This window comes from Pipistrellus hanaki (assembly GCF_964339955.1).
Source record: "Pipistrellus hanaki genome assembly, chromosome: 10".
Taxonomy (NCBI): domain Eukaryota; kingdom Metazoa; phylum Chordata; class Mammalia; order Chiroptera; family Vespertilionidae; genus Pipistrellus; species Pipistrellus hanaki.
The window spans coordinates 28931322-28954547 of NC_140512.1; the positions used below are offsets into that span (position 1 = coordinate 28931322).

The 23226-nt window shown below is 37.1% G+C and overlaps 2 protein-coding genes across 9 annotated transcripts in view; one reads left to right on the plus strand and one right to left on the minus strand.

Annotated features, from left to right (window-relative positions):
- Window positions 1-929, minus strand: part of HEPACAM2 (HEPACAM family member 2) — a 47152-nt gene extending 46223 nt beyond the window's left edge. For 2 of the 7 annotated variants that reach the window (XM_084897087.1, XM_084897086.1), the window contains exon 1: window positions 809-928. The gene's annotated coding sequence lies outside the window, so the exon portion shown is untranslated. Of the gene's footprint in view, window positions 1-539 lie in introns of all 7 variants that reach the window. The other 5 variants (XM_084897090.1, XM_084897089.1, XM_084897088.1 and 2 more) reach the window with 5 other exon arrangements.
- A 41-nt stretch (window positions 930-970) lies between these two features.
- VPS50 (VPS50 subunit of EARP/GARPII complex) overlaps window positions 971-23226 on the plus strand; it is a 117168-nt gene continuing 94912 nt past the window's right edge. The window contains exons 1-2 of one of the 2 annotated variants that reach the window (XM_084897078.1): window positions 971-1123; window positions 9147-9215. In XM_084897078.1, the coding sequence (XP_084753204.1) occupies window positions 1091-1123; window positions 9147-9215 (102 nt within the window). In that variant the 5' untranslated portion in view covers window positions 971-1090. The remainder of the gene's footprint in view (window positions 1124-9146; window positions 9216-23226) is intronic. The other variant, XR_014796170.1, reaches the window with a different exon arrangement.

A 23226-nucleotide genomic window follows, 5' to 3' on the forward strand; every position in this document is an offset into this window, starting at 1 on the left:
TTAGAACTCACTCTACAATCCCGTCCACAAAACCTTTACCTAAAACATCTGGATAACCAGACCTTCAGTTTCACATCTGCAGTAATGATAGGCAAGTTACTTAATTTCTCCATGCCTCATTGAACTCCTCTTTAAAACGGGGATAACAGTTACCAACCCCATCGGATGCATGTGTGGACAAATCAGATAACACACGCAAAGCTATTAGCAGCCTTCTTAACATGTACAAAGCTTTCAATAACTGTTAGTTTCTAGTAATTGTTAGTGCAGGTTCGCTTTCTCTCCCCTCCCTCCACCCCCCCCCTTTCTGGCATTCTCATAATTGTAAAGTTTTTCCTTCAATTAAGCCTTCCCTATCACTTTCCCCAACTTAACTGCTAAAAGTTGACCAGAGGACTTTAAAGTGACATCTAGGCTTGTTATAGTTTCCTTCTTGTCTTGTTTCAGACTATGCTGGTAGTAAAAGGAGGCGTGGGGGTAGAATCTTTTAGTTTAGGGCTTTTTTTTTTTTCTCAAGGTTAAGGAATGACAGTGCTAACCTTGGCCAGCCGCCTGCACAACTGGGACCACGCCTTTCCCTTCCAAGCCCAGCGCCACCTGGGGAGTCCCAAGTTCTCGGGTCCCCTCTGGAGGGCGTTCCTGCTTGGGATCAGTGTCAGGCTCTCCCAGCCCTGCCCTCTGGGCCAGGTGGCACGCCCGGAGGCATCGGTCAGGTTGGTTTACAGAAGGCTTCTCAAAGGCTGTTCCGCCTGGTCACCTGTGAGTTAGGTTTTCGCCACGCCCCAGCAGAGCTACCGAGAGCCAGTACCTCTATCCACACCGGAGTCGCTCAGAGGAAGGGTTGCTGGGTTAATCGGAAGCGCCGGCTGTTTTGCTTCCTGGGACACGTGGTCCCTGGACTGCCCTCGCCCTCGCTTAGAGGGCGCCCTGCGGGCGGAAGACTACAACTCCCAGCATGCCCAGCGAAAGGAAAGCTCGGCGGCTTCACGTGACCCACCCACTATGGCTTCCCTCTGCCAGGGCCAGCCGCCCTGTGGTGTGGAGTGATTTGTTAGTTCTCTGCGGCAGGTACCTCTCTCCCGACCTCGACATGCAGAAAATTAAATCTCTGATGACCCGGCAGGTAAGTGGCGGAGGCTGAAGCAAAGGCCTCCTCCATCTCCGATGGGAGAGAGGGGCTGAGATGCTCTGTCTCTGGGCCGCGGCTTGTGGAGTCCTGAGGTTTGGGTGGTGGCAGGTGTCTGGGCTACCGGAAGCCGGTGCACACCCTGGAAAACTCACCTGAGCCCCCAGAGGAGAGTCCTGCTTGATCGTATAGCGGCAACCCCAGAATCATTTTTTAAAAAAGGAGTCAATGAAGGAATCGGTCTTTGTCTCCCTCTGCCCCACAATGCCATCTTCCCCACTGACAGCCCCCGCTGCCCTCCTGGTGCCCTAGGCCAAGCTGGCTGTGGTCTTGGAGCAGGTGGCTCGGTTAGGGGGGTGAGGTCTGTGCAATAGAGCTGACCTGGAAAGGGCGAAAACGGCGGGCCATCTGATGCCCAGAATTGGTAGCTTTAGGACTTTTGGCAAGTCCCCGAATCTTGCAGCTTAAGTTTCTGAAAATGAGGATGATTTTTTGGTTTGTTTGTTAATTCCCTCTCACAGTTCTGTTAGAAGGGTCATCAGTAAGCTAACGTATGTGAAAATTCTTTGTGAAGTGCTACTTTTTATCATTGCCCTGGCAAAATAATAGTCCCCCCCCCCCCACGATAATTCATGAATAAAAACTGGCTATTTCCTATCCCATCTCATAAAAGTTGGGGACTTTCTAATAATGCCTCAGCTTTCTTCAAGCCAGTAGTGGGAAACATTTCCTTTTCTTATTGACCATGGCTTGGTTTTAGTTAGCTTTATTTATTTCAACTCTAATATTTCACTAGAACTGGCCATTCTTTATTATTTTTATATGAGAGAAGGACAATTCAGAGTAGAGATTTCAATCAATGTGGTTTTGAGAACTTTGGAGAATGTAGAAGACAATCATTTATGGAAAGGCTCTTTCGTGAGTTTTTTGTTGTTGTTGAATAAAAAAGAATACAAAGTCCAGATTAAATTATTATTTGAAAATTTATTTTATTTTATTTTTTTAAATAATGCCCAGATTGTATTTATTTATTTTTTAAAATATATTTTATTGATTTTTTACAGAGAGGAAGGAAGAGGGATAGAGAGCTAGAAACATCGATGAGAGAGAAACATCGACCACCTGCCTCATGCACACCCCCTACTGGGGATGTGCCCGCAACCAATGTACATGCCCTTGACCAGAATCGAACCTGGGACCTTTCAGTCCACAGACCAACGCTCTATCCACTGAGCCAAACCAGTTTCGGCTATTATTTGAGAATTTAGAATTTGAAAGACATTGGAACAGGTTACAATGTGTAGATTTCTGGCAAACAATACATGAGTCATACATGATTACTCCTGTCAAATAATATTGTTAATGTCATGAGCATAGAATAAAGAAGTTCTATGATTAACAAAAGATTTAAGTAAGCAGGTAATAACATTGGTCAATCCTTCAATTTGTTGAGATACTGGTGTTAGGCTTCATACCATTTTTTACTTGAGAATGAGTGCAGGTCCTGCTCCATTCTGTAGCAGCTGTGTGACCATGAGCAAGTCACCCAACTTCTTTAATCATCTGTTTCCACAACTTTAAAATAGGAATTATATTGTGTACCTCATGGGGTTAGCTTGATGGTGATGTTTAAGGATATGATAAACATAAAGGTAAATAAAGGAATTATTCAACTTCCTGGTCCTTATAAAGGAAGTGCTTAGTGAAGTGGCTGCACTGCACTCTTAGTAGGAAAGCAGGAAAACTGGAAGCAGGCTGTAGTGATTCAGACAATAGATGATTTCAGATGACTTTGGAAAATTTTTAAAACACACAATTTTTTTCCTTTTTTGTTGTTAATCCTCACTGAGGAGATTTTTTCCATTGATTTTTTAAAAATATATTTTATTGATTTTTTACAGAGAGGAAGGGAGAGAGAGAGTTAGAAATATCGATGAGAGAGAATTATCGATCAGCTGCCTCTTGCACATCCCCTACTGGGGATGTGCCTGCAACCAAGGTATATGCCCTTAACCGGAATCGAACCTGGGACCCTTCAGTCTGCAGGCTGATGCTCTATCCACTGAGCCAAACTGGTTTTGGCTTTTTTCCGTTGATTTTTAAAGAGAGTGGAAAGGAGAGAGAGAGACAGAGAGAGAGAAACATTAATGTGGGAATGGAGCATAACCAAGGTATATGCCCATGACCAGAATCAAACCTTGACTCTTCAGTCTAAGGGCCGATGCTCCATCCATTGAACCAAACTGGTCAGGGCAATACACACTTTAATACATTATATTACTAATACTCATATAAACTGCCTTGGAGTGCTCAATTTGGATTTTTGTGCATCAGCTAAGTTCACTGCTCTCTCATGTTGCTTGCTATACAGTTAAGTGTAGTCAACGTTGTTGTACAGCAACTGTGTTTTACCTATATTTTGTAATAAGGGGGAGAGAAAATATGAAAGTCCAGGTATCAATAATAATAAGTTTGTGACTCTGAAATGTAGTTTCTTATTAGACATGACCAGATATAATCTGTCCCTAGCATGAAAACAAATAAACAAACAAACAAAAAACAAAAAAAACACCTAAAGAACACATATGAAAAGCTACAAAAATCCTATATAAAAAGTGAGGTAAAATTAGAATTTTAAAGTCATCCTAATTATGTATGTTTAAAGCTTAGCTTCCACATATTTAATCATTGTTAATACACAGTTCATGAACCTATGAGGTATTAAAAAAATAGGATGCTACCTAGAGTTACACTGGGGATTTTACTTAGTACTGTTCATTATTGGATTAAATAGATTAATATTACAAATGAATATACATAAAGCTGTCTTTTTTTTTTTTTTTTGTGAAGCCACAGAACATGATAGTCACATATTGTTAAGGGGAAGAGATGTGAAATTAAGACCTATGAAAGGTTGGCTTTTTGGCATTTCAGCTCTCCCAGGATCTTGGTGTTGAACAGAGTGGGAAAGACAGCTTTTAAAAAATCTCTTTATTTAGACAAGACCTGTTGTTCGGCTTTCTCCATTAAGCTGGCCTCTGTTCTCTCAGTCCACTCCACAAATGATTATTGAGCGCTGCGTGCCAGGCACCGTTCTGAGTTTGGGGGATGCAGCAGTGAGCAAAACCGACAAAGGCTGACATGGTGATAGCTGCTCTGGAGAGAGAGGACCAGGAGTCCTGGGAGTGGCTGGCAGTGTGGTCCACTGATGACTTTAGATAGGGTGTTCTGGAAGGCCTCCCTGAGAAGGAGCCCAAACCTGAAGGAGGTGAGGAAGTAAACCCTGTCTGGGAAGGAGCTCCAGGAGGAAGGAGTGCAGAGGCCCTGAGGCAGGAACAGCTAGAGGCTGGTGTGGGTGGAGTTAAGGGAAGGAAGAGAAAAGTAGCAGGAAATGACATCAGAGAACTGCGAGCAGGAATCCAGTTCCATAGAACCTCATCCTGACCTATCTTCTTCTATTTTCCTCACTCATAACTTCTATTTTGATTGAAATAGCAAGCACAGGAGTAGTGCAATTTTACATATATCAATACTTTAGAGAGATCTTTTTGGTCTACGTTCTATCTCATTTTGTTACACTTGGCTTTATGGCACAGACGATGTGTTTTTTAAAAAAAATTGAAGGCAAGACCCTTCACTAGCAAAAAGATTGCGACTCACTTTATTGTGATTCTGGCTTCATTGTGGTGGTCTAAGATATGGATATAGGTTGAAACGGGCGAAAGAGCAAAAAACAGGTAGACCAATAAATATGCTACCGCAGTAATCCAAAGAGGGTGTGAGCCTCAACTAGGGTGCTAGAGGTGGCAGTGTTGAGAAAAGGTTGGATCGTGGATATGCTGTAAAGGTAGAGTTGACAGGATTCTTGACAGATTGGAGTTGGCCTTGAGAGAAAGAGAACCATCAAGGTTGACCCCAAATGGTTTGGTCCCAGCAATGAGAACAGTGGAATTGCCATTTAATGAGATAGGTGAGGCTGATGAAGGAGAAGACTGAGGGAAGGGAGACTTTAGACTCATTCATTTGAAAGCCTCTTAGGTATTTCAGTGGAGAAATAAAATGCAGCATAGGTAACACCTACCTCAGTTGGCTGAATCAGTCTGAATTTCTGAGGAGAAGTTCAGGTAATTGATAAAAGCTTGGGCATTGTGAGCATATAGAGGGTGTATAAACTGGCCCAAATCACCCGGAGTGAGTGTAGATATAAAACAAGAGTCCACAGGCGGAGCTTTTGAGAAGTTAGTGTTAGAATGTCGGGGGGAAGAGAGATCAGATTGCCAAGGAGCAGCCAGTGAGGTAAGCAGTCTGCGGCATCCCCATGATGCTCGGTAAATATTTGTTGGATGAATATTGGATAAAGGGAGGGTCCTGGAGGCCAAGTGAAGCATTTAAAAAGGAGGGAGTGATCAGCTGGGTTATAAATGTTGCAGATGAGCCACATAAAGTGGAAATGAGAATCAGCCTTTGGACTGAGCAGCATGGAGGTCATCAGTAACTGGACAAGAGCACTTAGGAAGTGGTGGGAAAACAAAGGCAGGTATTATTTATGCTGCATTCTGTATAAACTTATCAAAACAAAAACCAAATATGAAAGAAAATGAAGTAATAGTTAATGACTATAGTGAAAATATTAATTTAATAAAGGCAGAGTACTATAGTTATAATCATCACTTCCTGCTTCAGAGAGTTGAAGATAAAATAAAAATGATGACTTTATGTTTGTTAATAGAAATTTATAAAATTGCAAATTAAAGGGTTCATGATCTATAATACTAAAGTACAGTGAGAGTGAGATGTTGTGCTTTGAGATATTTTCATAATTTTTTTTTCTGTTTTGATAAGATGAAAGTATTTCTATCTGATGACAACAATATTTAGAATAATGGTTAACAACTTACAGAATGCTTGCCATGTACCAGATACTATCTTTGGCTTTTCACATCTGTTATTTCCTTTACTACTTTTAACAGCATATGAGTTACTGTCCCCAACATTAGAATAAAAAACAGGTAGGTTACATAACTTATTCAAGGCCACAGAGCCCATTCCCTGAATCACTGCACTCCCCTGCATTGCAATATGTACACAGGGTTCACAGCTTTTATCATTTCTATTTTGTACATTTGATGGAAAGTTGCCATGTCTTGGTGGCAAATTATTGTGTGTGCTGACTCATTTGGAATAAGTCACTTGTCTATATTTTAGGCACTGGTTTCTTTACTGAGAAGCTCTGGGCAAAGAGAAAATGTGACATATTCCCACAAGGATTTCTGCTAGATTGATTAAATAAATCTATTCTTTTAAAAATGTTAGTTTAGCCGAAACCGGTTTGGCTCAGTGGGTAGAGCGTCGGCCTGGGGACTCAAGGGCCCCGGGTTCGATTCCGGTCAAGGGCATGTACCTTGGTTGCGGGCATATCCCCTGTAGGGGGTGTGCAAGAGGCAGCTGATCGATGACTCTCTCTCATCGGTGTTTCTAGCTGTCTCTCTCCCTTCCTTTCTGTAAAAAATCAATAAAATATATTAAAAAAAAAATGTTAGTTTAAAAGGCATGACAATTATATTTAAAAAAAAGATATTTTAAGGGTGGTTGTGATTTTGACTCAAATTAGGAGTTTTATTTCCATACATAGTATGTAGGCTAATATGTGCATGTGTGTTATATATACATATACATATACATATACATATACATATACATATACATATACATATACATATACACACAAACACGCACGCACACACATATAGCCCAACCTTGCCTTCTCTAATACTTTTTTTATGGTAAGAGAACATTTATTTGGTAAATCTCGGAGGTAGAAGAAGTAATTCCTACAAGAAGCAGGCTTAGGAAGGGAATTATGGAGGTAGAGGAAGGGCCTTTGGAGCTTGGGAGTGAGGAGCTCCTGGTACAGTGCCAGGACAGGGAGGGCCTGCTCCTCAGCCCTAAGGGTTGTCAGGGTGGAGCCTGCTCTCATGATCACTGTTGGTTGGAAAGGGGATGTGGAGGGCAAACACATAAAAGCAGTTACCTATTTTTTATTTCCTCTTTCATTCTAAGACTGTAGTATGCTTCTAGTCCAGCAAACTTCCCTGGAAACTTCATTTTAAAGTCAACTGCACGTTCCCATGGAAGCAATGTTCTAATTAGCTGGTGAGTGGAGTCTGACCAAGGACTTTTGCTGAATAATTTACCCAGGTGTTTACTTTGTTCCGGGAACTTGGCTAGCCACAGGGCTATCGAGGCAAATAACACTTGGTGTCTCCCTTCTCTTGGGACTCCAGTCTGAGAAATAGATGAATTTAATATTCACTACTTTGGCAGAAGTGTTGTATTGAGAAATGTCTAGTGGGGTTTCTAAAATATTAGTGATTATATGAATCACCTGTGCTGCTTGTTAAAGGGCAGTGCCTGGTCCTAAATCAGAAATAGCTATTCATTAGATCTGTGGTAGGGCTCAGTAATCTTTTTTTTTTTTTTTTTTTTTTTTTTAAATTCCCTGGATGGTGTTGATGGAAGTGATCTACAGATAATACCCAGAAATAGTGTGTTCTTTAAAGGGACTTAGGAAGATGCATAGAGGAGTTAATTCTGAAAGGGGGTATTGGTTTCTTTAGTTTCATCAGAAAGTAGTGTGTGTGTGTGTGTGTGTGTGTGTGTGTGTGTGAGAGAGAGAGAGAGAGAGAGAGAGAGGGAGAGAGAGAGAGAGAGAGAAAGAGAGAGAGAGAAAGGAGAGAGGAGAGAGAATGAGAGCGAAAGACAAAAGAGAGAGAAGGCTAGGTGGAGTATTCAGGGGGTAGTGGAAGACTTGGGGGTGAGGCAGACCACCTTGTCATGAAAACTGTACACGACTGGTAGTATTTTACAATAGTGCAGTACAAAACACACCTCTAATATTTAAAAATTAGCACATTCTGCTCTAAGTCTCAAATAGTCAACCTAAATGTACCCTATATTTTTATCACTAAGGACATCAAAGGGCCAATATAAGGCACCTAAAGGACAAAAACCAGGCTGTAGTATAAATGTCTTCTCAAATTCGTGTACCAGCATAATTTGCTTCCAGACTTTTAGGACTTTAAGTTTCTCCTTTGAATAGGCTATTTTAAAAAAGATTTTTTAAAGAAAATCTAAATTGCTAACGTCTTTCCATCTTGATCATTTTTCCTGGCACAAATGAGACTTTCCGAATGCCTCAGTTGATGGGAATATAGAAAGTACCAGGGCTGACACCGGTTTGGCTCAGTGGATAGAGTGTTGGCCTGTGGACTCAAGGGTCCCAGGTTCGATTCCTATCAAGGGCATGTACCTTGGTTGCGGGCACATCCCCAGTAGGAGGTGTTCAGAAGGCAGCTGAGCAATGTTTCTCTCTCATCGATGTTTCTAACTATCCCTCTTCCTTCCTCTCTGTAAAAAATCAATAAAATATATTTAAAAAAAAGAAAAAAAAGAAAAGAAAGTACCAGGAACCAAAGAGGTAAAAAATGGTAGAAAGCAGTGAGACATGCAATTTAAGTCTCAATTATGCAGTATAAATTGGGTGCATTGGTGAGAAATGGGTAAATTCAAGGGATTACTTATTAATTAAGCAGTATTATTTTAAAATCTTTTATTTGCTCATTGGTTGACATATTCAATTTGTGGATTTATTTATTTTTATTTTTTATTATTTTTATTTATTTATTTATTTATTTATTTATTACCATTTTACCAGGTGAATTTGGCAATAATTAATAAATAATTGCTTTTAGAGAATTCTTTTGGTCACTCGAGTGTTTTTAGTTTTTGGTATTTTAAAATCATGGTTAAATTATACTTCAACCACTAGTTTTGAGGTGCCACCTGATACTATTATTTCAAACTACCGAAAGTACATCTTTACTTGATTTAATAATAGTGTTATATGTTTCAAAGCCAAGAAAACTTCTGTCTTTACGGTGGTGACTTCTATTTAATAAGTATAATCTATCATATCATATTCTACTGCACAATTCCGATTCTTCTCACCTTATTTTTTAAGGGTCTGAAAAGCCCTCCGGAGAGCCTCAGTGATCTCGGCGCCATTGAGAGCCTTCGCGTCCCCGGGAAGGTAATGATCTACCTGTGTGAGCCTGACCTTCCGCTTCCTTAAGAGAATATTATGTTCTCTGATAATAATCGATTCACAGATGCTTTCCCTTCCCACAGTCAGAGGACTGTTCTAATAAGCTAGGTACATTTCATAGTGCAGGAGGCTTGGGGCTCGTTTTGCTTCTGTTACTACTCATTGGGATGAAGTATAATTCATTATAGTTAAGCAGCAAATGTGAAGTTGATAAATTTAGAGTTTACTATTATATTAAATTCTTAGCCTGAAAGCAGTTTTGTGTGTGTGTGTGTGTGTGTGTGTATACATATACATATGTGTATGTTTGTAGAAGCAAATGTTTGCTAAATAAATGTTTACACACACACACGTATATCTTATTGATTTATCAGCTGTAACTTGGAGAAATAAAATAAAATAAAATGTGTTGTAACACTCTTGAGCCAAAAATCATAGTTATTGTAATTATGTTTTTGTTATGGAGGAGAGAGTTTTGAATAAAGAGCTAAAGCATAACTTAAGCCAAAGTGTAGATCTCTTAGAATTTAGTCCCCCGATACCCATGTGAGCTGCTCAATTTATAAATTCTGTAGGTGTTTTTGAAAGCTCGCTGGCTTCCCCTCAGGAGATTTATTAACCATTGTTAAGTAAATAAGTCCCTGCGCTTTGCTCAGGGCCCTTGCCACTTGGCGCTGGCTCCTTGAGCAGAGGCACCATCGCAGATTAAAGCTTGTTCTTCTGAATGTACGCTCTTGTGATTTTCAATTTGTGGATCCTACGGATTTGAAGCTGCTGTTTGTTTCTGTGGCTGGCTTTGGCAGTCAGAAGGCCTCTTGTCACACCTCGGTGTCAGCTGCTTAGGAGGATAATCCCCCATCTCTTTGAGGTGCCTTACCTCCCAAAGTGAATTTTGCATTTACTGCCTCATCTTTATTTTATGTCAGACCCAAACATACTCTCCAAATATAATAACATCCTCGCCAACCTTTTTTCCATTAAATGGCTCAGACAGAAACCTTAAAGAGGCATTTTGAATAGTTTTCTATAATGTGCTAACATTGGGAACTAAGAGATAACCGTAAATCCCAATAGACAAATAATTCTCTTTAGTTCTTTTACCTAAGAAATTAAGATTATCATGCATTATGAACATGCTTTGAATTAGATTGCCTTACGTATTTCATAAGTAATGCAAAATTGATAACTGAGCCTCTTTTTTTTTTTTTTTTTTTTTTTTTTTTAAAAGCACATAACTGTATTGCCTAAGAACTTTCTGTTGTCTTTAAAACATGAGCCATGATATTTTCCCAGTAGTAATAGGAAGTGAGTTTATGATGCTCTTACTACATGGCCTTCTTCCCGAGTTCCCACCCTCAGCCCCCTCAGTGACCAGTGGGGTGTGCTTTTCAGATAACTGGCGCTGGGCAGAGAGACAAATGGATCACCCGGTCAAAACTGTAAAGCCGGGGAATCGGTCTCATTGACACATATTAAGAAGCTAAGTTAGTTAAATTGTAAAAGTTAATAGTAAAATCAGTATGAATGCTCTAAGCTTAAGCCTTACACTAAGAAAGCCTTACATGCTTCTTGTGCCTGTGGGTTCTCTCCTGAAACATTGCAAGTGCTGCACGGTGAGCCCTCTGCCGCCTTCTCCTCTGGGTAGTTTGGAGAACGCAGCGCTGTTGAGTGGCAGAGCTCTAGTTAGCAGACTGAGTTTGATATAGGTGCAGTTGGCAGTCAGTTCTGAAATTAAAGGTTAAGAGGACTCATGTTCAGAAATTTCCTACATAGCGTAGTCTGGGCTAGGGCCGTGGTTGGCAAACTGCGGCTTGAGAACCACATGTGGCTCTTTGGCTCCTTGAGTGTGGCTCTTCCACAAAATACCATGGCCTGGGCGAATCTATTTTGAGGAAGTGGCATTAGAAGAAGTTTAAGTTTAAAAAATTTGGCTCTCAAAAGAAATTTCAATCGTTGTACTGTTGATATTTGGCTCTATTGACTGCTGAGTTTGCTGACCACTGGGCTAGGGGAAATTTTTCCCTTTTTCTTTCTCAGTTCTTCTGGCTGGTCTAATCAAATTGACATGATACAGATTAACAGGAGAAAACAATAACATTTATTAAGTAGTAGAGGCCCGGTACACAAAATTCATGCATGGGGGCGGAGGGGGGAGGGGGAGGTTTGTCTCTTAGCCTAGGCTGTACCCTCTCTAATCTGGGAACCCTTGAGGGATGTCCCTCTCATAATTCAGGACTGCTGGCTCCCAACCACTCGCATGCCTCTGTCTGATTGCCCTAACTGCTTCTGCCCCTCAGCCTGATCACCCCCTAATCATTCCACTGCCAGCCTGTTCGACGCCTAACTGCTCCCAGTTGGCCCGATTGCCCCTAACTGACCTCCCCTGCTGGCCTGGTCACCCCTAACTACCCTCCGCTGCCAGTCTGGTTGCCCCTAACTGTCCTCCCCTGCAGGCCGGTCACCCCATCTTCACTCCCTGCTGACCTGATCGCTCACAACTGTCCCCCTCCCCCCTGCAGGCCTGATCTTCCCCACCTGCCCTCCCCTGCAGACCTGGGTCCCCTGCAGCTGTTCTCCACTGCAGGCCTGGTCCCCCCACTCCCTCCCTACTGCCCTCCCCTGTGGACCTGGTCACCCCCAATGCTCTCCCATGTAGGCCTGTCCCCCCCTCCCCCCCAACTGCCCTCCCCTGCTGACCTGGTCTCCCCCAACTGCCCTCCTCTGCCGGCCCTGTCATAAATAACAAGCTTAAAATAATCAGTATCCCAAAAAGGCGTGTTTTAGAGTGGCAAACTCTGCACCTCTCAATAGCTTGGTATAACTTGAGTGTTAAGTATTTTTCATAACTTAGATGTTACCTTATAAGCAGTCATATATATATTTACTTATTTTAAATTTTAATGAATTCCCTGAATATATTTATCTTATGACTGGAAGTCTGTATTTGACCAACATCTCATTTCCTCCACCCCGAAGTTCCTGGCACCCACTATTCTGGACTCTGTTTCTATGAGTTTTGCTTTTTTAGATTCCACACACAAGTGATATGATACTGTATTTGTTTTTCTCTGATTTATTTCACTTAGCATTATGCATTCTCCATCCATATGGCAAATGGCAGGATTTTTTTCTTTCTCATGGCTGAATTTTATTATTTCTCTCTCTCTGTGTGTAACATATTTTAATCCATTCATCCATTGACTTAAACTTAGGTTATTTCCCTATTTTGGCTATTAATGCTGCAGTGAAAATGGGACTGCAGGTATCTCTTCAAGACCCTGTATGTATGTATGTATGTATGTATTTATTTATTTATTATACCCAGAAATGGCATTGCTGGGTAGTATGGGATAGCATTTCTAATTTTTTGAGGAACCTCTATACTGTTTTCCATGGTGGGTGCACCAGTTTGTAACCCCACCAGCAGTGTACAGGGTTCCCTTTTCTTCACACCCTGCCAACATTTATCTCGTGTCTGTTTTATAATGGCCATTCTAACAAGTGTGACGTGCTGTTTGTTTGTGGTTTTGATTTGCATTTCCCTGATGATAAGTGATGATATACATGTTACAAAATTTATTTTTATATAATTGCTTTAAAATTAATGTTCTGGTTCTTGATGATCTGAACTTTATTGGCTTAAAATAGGTCTTTAAAATTTTAAATTATTAAAAGCACTGCAACAAAATATAAAATATTAATTTGAAATGACTATTTTAAAATAACATTTTTATTTAATAAAAAAATTAATATGTAGTGTGAACAGAGAACATGGTAATCAGAAAAAACACCCAAAACAAAGTCACCAATGTTAACAGTCTAGGTTAACATCGCTTTCTGGTATTTTCCCTGTGCAAATTCAGTAAGTTAGTTGAGCATTTACTATGTGCTCTATTCCCTAGAGACTGGCCATGGCAAACAATCTTTTCCAGAAAACAAAAGTCTTCTTTTGTCAGAGAGCTTCCTTAGGTTCAAGTAGAGAGAAAACAGACAGTAAACACGGAGATTGCAAATTATGACAAATTCTATCAAGAAAATTGGGTGATGAGATAAATTTCATGAAGCTGAGGGTTATTTTGCATGAAGTACTCAGGGTAGGAGGAACCCTCTTTTTTTATTTTAAAAAATGGTATTATACAATATTTTTGAGCTTGTGTTTTAAACAGTAAAACGTATTTCACAGAAAATGCTTACAATATAGTATTGTATTAAAATGCGAGCTACTCAGTAGTGAAGCTTAGGTAGGTATTTTTTAAATTTAATAATAATTTATACCTGTTATAATGGCTGTTAACAAAAACATAAGGAATAACAAGTGTTGGTGAGGATGTGGAGAACAGGAATCTTTGTGCACTGTTGTTTGGAATGTAACTTGATGCAACCACTGTTAAAAAAACATTATGGTGGTTCCTCAAAAATTAAAAAGAGGACTACCATATGATCCAGCAATTCTACTTCTAGGTATTTATCTGAAAGAAATGAAAACGCTACATTCCCACGTTCATTGTAGTATTTTTACAATAGCCAATGTGTGGAAACAATCTAAGTATCCATTGTTGGATAAGTGGATTAAAAATATACACAATGGAACATTATTCAGCCTTAAAAAAGAATTAAATCTTGCCATTTGGGACAACATGGCTAGGTTTCAAAGGCATTGTGCTAAGTGAAATAAGTCATACAGAGAAAGACAAATAATATATGATTTCACTTTCATGTGTAATATAACAAGAACAACAAAACACACACACACACACACACACACACACACACACACAAGCTCATATATACAGAGACGGATTGGTGGTTGACAGAGGTGGAGAACAGAAGGTGGGCGAAATGGGATACAGGTGAAGGGCGTCAAAAGGTACAAACTTCCAGCTATAAAATAAATAAGGGGAGGTAATGTATAGCATTGTACCTTTAGTACAGCAAGAAAAAAATTCTATAACTATGTATGGTGATGGATGTTAACTAGACTCATTGTGATGATCATTTCACAGATATGACGTTATTATGCTGTATATCTGAAAAGAATATAATGTATTGTCAATAATACTTCAATAAGAAAATAGAACATTATCTTAGCTTGAGTTTCCTGATATTCTAGTGCAGTGGTTGGCAAACTCATTAGTCAACAGAACCAAATATCAATAGTACAACAATTAAAATTTATTTTGAGAGCCAAATTTTTAAACTTAAACTTCTTCAATTGCCACTTCTTCGAAATAGACTCTCCCAGGCCATGGTATTTTGTGGAAGAGACACACTCAAGGGGCCAAAGAGCCGCATGTGGCTTGTGAGCCCCAGTTTGCTGACCACGGTTCTAGTGCAAGAAGTAACAAGAAAAACAGTTTATGCTTTTTAAGTAGTCAATGTATAAATACTTATATAGAGAAACTTTTAATTTAAAAAAATGTATTGATTACTTTGAGAGAGAGAGAGAGAGAGAGAGAGAGAGAGAGAGAGAGAGGAGAGAGAGAGAGAAATTTGTTATTCCACTTATTTATGCATTCATGTATGTACCCTGATCAGGGATCAAACCTGCAACCCTGGCATATGGGAATGATGCTCTAACGGTTGCGCTATATGGCCAGGGCTAGAGAAACTTTTAAACATTAATTTAATTTAATAGCTCAATCTCACTCAAGTATAGGTAGAACATAAAAAAGGCATTCTTGGTCATTAGGAATGGATCCATTTCTATTTCCTTTTCTTGTCATAATCTCTTTCTAAGTTGTAACAAGAAATTTTTATTTTCCAGAAAGAAATAGTTTAGCTTGGGTTGTATTACATTAAAGTTTCTAGTAGTATAAAGGATAAGTAGGAGGAAGATATTAGGATGGATCATATGAAATGGGCTGTTTAGGTTAAAAATGGTCTAATTGGCAAATTTCCTATGGTTGAACTCACTAGAAAAAGGAAGCTAGAAGGAACACTGAAGAAGGGCATTAGGTGTGCTTGGTAATCCAGAAAGTACGATTGATTGGGTGATTATTATTTTTTTTTTTTGAGAATTATATAAATTCTAAGCGGGAAGAAACCTTAGAAATCATGGGGTACAGTGTCTGCATTTTATAGACAAAATGACACTCTATCCTATTTTAAGAGGAGATGTGAGTCAAATAATACGTATACTGGAAATTTGGAACTTGATGGAGAGAATAATATAGAAAAGTTACAAAAAAAAAAAATTAGGATTGCTTACAGAAGTTGCTTTAGGAAAGGAAACTTTATGACAGACTTCAAAAATTGTAGCTTAAATAGTTCAGAGCCAAGGTCAGTGGTGTCCAAATTGCTGCACATTAGAATTAGCAGCACCCAGGCCATTCCCCTTTCAAGGTAATTCACAGTGTCTGAGGTGGAGTCAGGTGCCCAGTCCAGTTAGTTCACAGTCTGGATGGGGCTGGGGGTCAGTACTGTTTAAGGATCCTTGGTGATTCAGATGTGGAGCTAAGTTTAGGAACCATTGACCAAAGAATTAATAATGGGAATGGACTAATGTGAAGTATTCTTAAAAAAGGAAGTTATTTCAAATTAATGGGATTTTCATGTAATGTAAGGGCATAAGAAATTAATTGATATAGTATTTACTGACTAAATTTGTCAATCATTTAAAGAAACTTATACTTTTTGGATTATGGTTATAAGAATTATGAACAAATTTATTAGAATATATAATAATTATAATAGCTACATGGTTAGCAGTTATAGAATTTATTATGACTATATTTGAACTTGAGAGTATTATTTGTTAAATACTGATTAAAAAATAAAATATCACTATTTAGAACTTTTTAAATCTACATCTAAATTTTAGATACTTTCCATAGTACTTCAGTAATGGTTACATAGCATCAATGTGAAAAAGAGTACTAATATTAACATTATTTTATGCATTTTTACTGAAAAACTTCTTTTTGATATTATTCTTTAAATATAAGGTTTGTTTAAGGCCTTGATTTCACTAACTTATAAATACAAATAGGACTCAAGCTATGTTTACTATTAGCTATGTCTTTGATTTTTTTTTTTTCATTTCATTCATTTTCATATAAGGCAAGGGGACAAAATAAATATCTGTTGCAGTTAAAACTTGGAATATATTTTTCTAAATAAAATAAAGTGTTTTTGTTTGTATGCCTAATCCATCCCACATTCCACTATTTTACATCCCACTATTTATTTAATACCTGCCTACTCTGTAGTATTTCTATTTTATAGCATTCTAGGAGTTTGGGCAGAATGTGTTTCTTAGCATTTAAAATACTTCTGTGAAGTAAGATAAATGGATTTGCCTTCTTAGTATCTATAAAAAGAATCCTAAAATCACACACTAATTATAATTACAGAGCTTTGTTTTCAGTATTTTACTAGATTCAAATAGTGAGTTAAACATTCAACTTATTAAAGGAAAGTCATTTTAATTGCTTTCTGACTCAGTTTCCTCATCTGTGAAAAGATGTGATTAGGCTAGATGATTTCCAAGGGCTTTTTAGCTCTGATATTTCTACTTTTTATATTGTAATATTTGTATGAGAGATAAATAAAAATACATATTCAAAAGAATGCACTAAGCAGTTTTTTGGAAGATGAATATATTGGTATCTGTAATAGATAAGATTAGTATTGACGTTTATGACTAGGGGATTTTTTTTAGCTTTTAGTGCTAGCAGTTTTTAATTTAGGATTACATATCATTTAAAACCAGTATCTTCTGCAGGTGGTACCCAGGGACTTGAACCATGCCTCTGCAAAATCATTTCGAGTTTTTCTTGGGCACTCATGGCTAACAATCTTTAGCTGTGTTGTTTTAAACCACGAATGAGATTAGGCTCCTCTTGCTCTTAGAAACTTTAGTATTTTAACTCGTCTTTTATAGAAAATCATAAAAGATCATTCACACAGTGCATTTGGTAATCATTTATTGAGCCACGGTCCCTAAGTTTTGAAGATGCAAAGAGGAATAAGACTGTTCCTACTTCAGTCTGTGGGAAAAACAAGCAAAAACAGGTAATTGCAGAATAGTGGAAGAACAGTTAAGGTCTGTACTAGAGTATGCACAGTGGGAGCACAGGCAGGAGAGGATCTGAGTAGATAGAAAATGCAGGATCTTCTAGAGTTGGCAATTAATTTATTTTAGAAGGATAACTAGTGTGTATGTGAGTTTTTTAGTGGAAATCCTGGACACTAGGGTACTGATTAAAAAGAAGGTGAGAACATCAGGTTTAGAAAAAGAAGCATTGAATTTGAGAGACATTTAAAAAGCAGAATTTAGGTGTGAGGACTTTATTGGATGTGGAATGTGAGGTTTTTGGACATGGATTAAAGCTACTGTTTTGTCTTTTCTCAGAATAGAGAGCAATTCTTTTTTTTTTTTAAGAAAAAATATTTTTATTGATTTTGGAGAGGAAAGCAGAGGGAGGAAGACATAGAAACAAAAATGATGAGAGAGAATCAGCCATCAATTGGCTGCCTCTCACTCACCTCTTACGGGGATCTAGTCTGCAGCCCTGGCCTGTGCCCTGAAGGGGAATTGAACCAGGGCCTCCTGGTTGGTAGGTCTGCACTCAACCATTGAGGCAAAAAGCTGGACAGATAGTAGTTCTGCTTTTAGAGGGGCTCTGAAAAGACGTTTGAAATCTGAAGGAAAAACAGAATTGAAAGTTGTACAGTGGATTTTTCTCTCAATTTATAATGTCTCTTTTCTTCAGCATTAACTCTAGATAGATAGGATGTGGCATATAGCTTGCTGTTGATCACAGAAGCTGAGCAAATTTATCGTTTTAAAAAATTGCTATTTTTAAGTCTATTGTGTTTAATGTTTTTCTTTTCATATGAATACATTTAGGAAATACTTGTTAAAATATAATTATTGAATAAGAGGAGTAAATAAAAATATTTGGCAGAGTATAAAATATGAAAGTTTTGCTTTCTAATTTTCTGTAATTTTAATAACACAGTACAATTCTATGAATAAAATCAATTTTATTTCATGATCTATATCAATATCTTTTAAATATATTTTAAACAAGTATCTCTAAAAACCAATGTGTGTAGATTTTAGAATGCTATTATTGCGTAGAAAATGATTAAAATATATTATTTTTATCACTTATGATTGTTATATATATGTATGCTGCTTATTTTTATAATCTTTTATAAAAAACTAAGTAATTTTGCTGAAGCCTCCTTTCAAATTGTAACCTCACCAGTATACCACTAGAGGGCACTGAAAGACTGAAGAAAAACGGGCTAGACTTTAAAAGCTATGTTTTATTTAAAACACACAAATACAAACTGATGAACCGATGCTTTGATGGATTATTATTGTCGTTCTAGTGGGGCTTTAAGAAAATATGCCATTTCCCCACATAATCAGACATCTGGCAATTCATTACAAATTTATATGATATATGTATGGTTTTAGGGTATCTGTGATCTTGAATCCTATTTCATTTGGAAACAGAAAACCCATTTTTGTTCAGGGAGTTATGATTTTTATAATGCTGATTGAATATTGAAAATTTATGCATTTGTTCTTTTTTTAGATTGTGGTAGCTAAACTATTCTTTTGCTCTCAATTAGAGCTCTAATGTGATCTTAACACTGATGAGACTATGATTTCCATTTTTAGAATTTATTATAGCTGAATAACTATCTTATGTTGACTGATGAACAATGCAAACAGTTAAAAAATAGCCTTTGATAATATGTATCTTGGGAAACTCAAATTCATACTATTTCAGTGTAAAAGTTCTCCCTTTTCTCCCCCACACTCTTCTGCAGAGTGCATTCTGCCATTCAGGTATGTGGTCTAACTGTGGTCTAACAAGCTAAGTGCAGACGCTGAAGTTGGTTTGCACTTCATATTTTACTTTATAATTTTTCTGTGGGGTTTTGAAACCTGATCTGTGAAATGAAGATTTTGTATTCATCTTTTAGTTTGAATAAAAACCTACTGCTGAGGATTATAAGCTTCCAAGCTGTTCTGTGGGCTTAAAAATTAGGCTAACTTGTTTTTCAAAATAAAAGAGACTATTTTATTTAATAAGGTAAGGAGAACCATTAAGTTGTTTATAACTTTTTACACATTGAAAGTGAATAGAATTGAAAGTCCTGAACTTGGGTTTGTATTTCTAATTAATGTGGTATTTTGTATAATTTGAAAGTAGTGGTTAAATGCAAAATTTGCAATCTTTTCTTTTTCCCTCCTAAACTTGAATATGGTCTCTTAAAGAGGTGAATTCTTAAGTGAGAAATTGCTTTGTAAAGTTATAGCCTACTTCCTTAGAAACCACAAATACACTGGAAATGTTTTATAACACCTTACACTTGAGGGCTCCACTTGTTTTGTAGATTTGAATCCTCAGTTCTTATAAAACCTTTTGTTGTTATGTTGAGAGGAATAATGGCTGGACTAAAATGTTGACTTAAATTTCTGATTGTTTATTTTTTATTTTCCATAGTTATATTAATTATGTGTATTTTTTATATGTATGTTCATGTAGCTTTATCTCAAAGATGATATAAATAGAAAAATAGGCTAGGTAATATTATATCCAACCTTATAGTGTATTGTAACTGCTAGAAAAGACAGACTCTAAAATATCGAATAACTTCTTTGTTTCTACCACTTTCCTAAAATTATCCTGCTTAGTTTATTGTGCTAAGAAAATACTGAATATTTGCGCTTTTTTTTTTTTATATAGCACTTGGCACAGTGATATATGTGTTGAATATATTTTATTTGTATTAAGGGAAAAATATGGTTCTAGTATATATTAAAATATATTTTATTTTTTAAAAGTCTTAATTGTTGCATTTTATTGCCTCTTGGTGTACATGCACATTCTCCCCAGGACATTTTTCTACCCTGTGGAAGCCACCTGCTGTTGCTTAACTTGTTGTTTGCTTTCTTACTGCACTGATTTTACATATGCTTTGCTTTATATTTATAACCTCATCCCTAGGATTTCTCACATGTGAAATGCTACCTATTCTCATATTCTCTAAATGCCAGCCTTACATCAGATATGAGCTCACTATCCCCTGATGCCCTTTGTTTCCTCTCTATCTCCTTTCAGTTCTGCTTTGTATCGTTATTGTTCTCCACCTCCCTCCTATTGCTTTCCTTGTGTCTGCCCTGCATCATTATTGCTTATTCATCTTCATCCTATTACTTTATCAGCTGTCTGAGAGGAAAGCTGTCTTTGTGCATGACCTCGTGTTGTGGATTTTTACATTGTGGGAATTAAGAAAAACACACACAAGTTAAATTGAAATATATGACTTGAGTGGGAACAGTATAGAGCTTTGAAAGTAGGTAGATTATTTCCTTCTGATTGTATGAGAAAGATATTTTATTTTATTTTTCCAAAAGAACTTTTGTTTTTATTCCTTTACAATTTAGTTTGTAACTTTAATTATAGTTTTACTCCAGCTTTAATTCTGGGGTGATATTGATGTACTTTTCCTTTATTAGGTGTGATTGATTATCATTGCAGGCAAGCTGTGGCATATTTGATGGTCTGTAGTTATTGACAAATTATTTTTGAAATTTTAAGTTTTCCAGAACCTTTCTACAACTATTGATGATAACATGTGTTTTTTAGTTACTATATGTGATATAATATTTACTATAAAAATAGTCCTTTAAAATTTTTAGAAATAGTACTAACCTTAAGTATCTGATATTTCTGTATTTTTTAAAAAGTGATGTATTTTAATAGGTATAAGGAGTTTCATTTGTTCTATTCCCTTGATTTTGCCTTTTAATTTTTTTGTAGGAAGTCTTTTGTTTATTTTATTTGCATAAAACTTTGCCTCATACATATATATAGGCTTGCAAATTTGGTTTTGATTTAGGTGAAGAATTAGGCTTTTTTTTTTTTATATCTCCAATCCTAGGAAACCAGTTACATAATGGCAAAATTATGGAGTAATTGTGGTAAGAATATGCAATCTAGAGGCTTTGTTTCCCCCCCCTAATTTACATGCATAAAATATCCCTAAAATCATTTAACATTTATTGTTATTTCTAGTTAGGAGACATAAACCTTTCATGCAGAGTTTGTGGAAAAATTTACCTATCAAAACAAGAATACGTTGTTTTTCCTTTCTTTTGTTCTTTTATATTCCTTAACTCACTGTGCAATTAATTTCAGTTTGTTCAGTGATTATTATCTACAGTGTGACTTGGCGCTGCAGGGCATAGTGATGGAGTAACACGGAGAAATCTCAGTTCTCAAGTGTGTAATCCAATCGAGCAGGCAGAACTGAGGGCGAGGACGCCTTTGGAGACGATTAGGAGAAACAGTCTTATAGCTACAAGTGCAGAGGGATGAAAAGGTGCTCGGGATTCTAAACGGAGCGGAGTTTGAATGAGATCAGATTTATGTTTTCATAACAGGAGCCACTAAGTTGTGTGAAAGGAGGGGGTATTTTATAGGCATATCGTGGGCATTTGTTTTGGATTGAATTCTACTTTAGGCGCCGTGCTTCTTTTTCTGCCTCTCCTGGTTTTATCCCTTTCCTTATTCTAATTCACCTACCGTGTCTAGTGTTACATGTCAGTTCTCTGAAATCATACGAGTTTGCCTGCTCTCTGTGACATAATTGCTCAGTTCTCCAGGAAGAAATGACATTTGACCTTTTATATACATACACAGATTTTTTTTTTTTTTTTTTTTTTTTTTTTTTTTTTTACAGATTCATCACATTTGTGAAATGTACACTTGTGAGATATTTATAAATGAAATCATATTTTTCCTTTGGCTTTCTTAAAACTTTGGATATTTGTTTCACTGTTAGTGTGTGTGTGTGTGTGTGTGTGTGTGTGTGTGTGTGTATTCTTTGTAGGTGACAAAAACTAGGCATGGAGAAATGAAGTAGATTGTCCAAGGTTATTAGCAGAGTTGCAACTAAAACCCAAATGTCTTTACCTTTAGATCAATTGTTTAGGTGATACATATGTATACATTTAAGGTAAAGGGCTCGTTCATTGCAGTCTCTTTCAATTTTCAGTTTAGCTCCATACCTGATGTTTTCCAATCTTAGTAATTTTTGTAATCTTCAGGATTGTTTTTGTTTGTTTGTTTGTTTGTGATACCAAGTTCATTTTTTTGCTACTTGTGCTGTGGAATTCCTAGGGAGGCAACATTACCATATCCTTATTTGGACCTTATTTCTAGCCTTAGCTTGCAGCATTGCAAGCTGGTATTTCAAATGCCTGTGGACTTTTAGGGAGGGAGTTTGCCAGAAAGTTTTGATCTCTTTTCGTATTTTCTATGTCAGTGTCATTTTAGAGTGGTTTGCAGGGTGCTTGCCTGTGGATAGGCTAGCTGAGAACCCTCTGCAGGTGGTGTGTGTGGGTTTAACCCAATCTGTTCTTCAGCGCCGCTGTCCAGGGTACTGCACAGATTAGTGTGTTATGGATATATCTTCGCTCCCAAATACAGCCCCCACTGATTTCTTACTGTATCATAGTATCTAACTGCATACTGAATTGGTGATGGCTGTATCTTCGACCTTTTTTGTTGTTGTTGTTATTGTATCTTGTAAGTTGAGTTTTGATATTAAAGAGGCATTTTCTTTTTCATGCACTTATTTTGCCTTCTATTTTAAATTTACTGGAATTTTTAAATTAAACTATTAAATATCCTCCTGATCTTCAGATTTATTGTTCTTATATTTTAGCTTAGATCTATCAATAGGATATAATTTTATGTTTAATAGGTTTACAAATGTAAAATATCAATTAAAGCCTAATGGATATATGATATAAGGCTTTTTTTAAAAATATGAGACTTTCTTTTTATTGAAAACTATGCCCTGCAATAAAATAATCTAAAGTACTTCTATTTGGCAAATAATGTCCTCTAACTGATCATATAATTTTTGTGTATTTAATTGGTGAGAATTCATTAAGAATTTTAAAGCATTATTTTAATGACTATAAAATGATTTAAAATACTAGTTTTGTTTTGTGTACTTA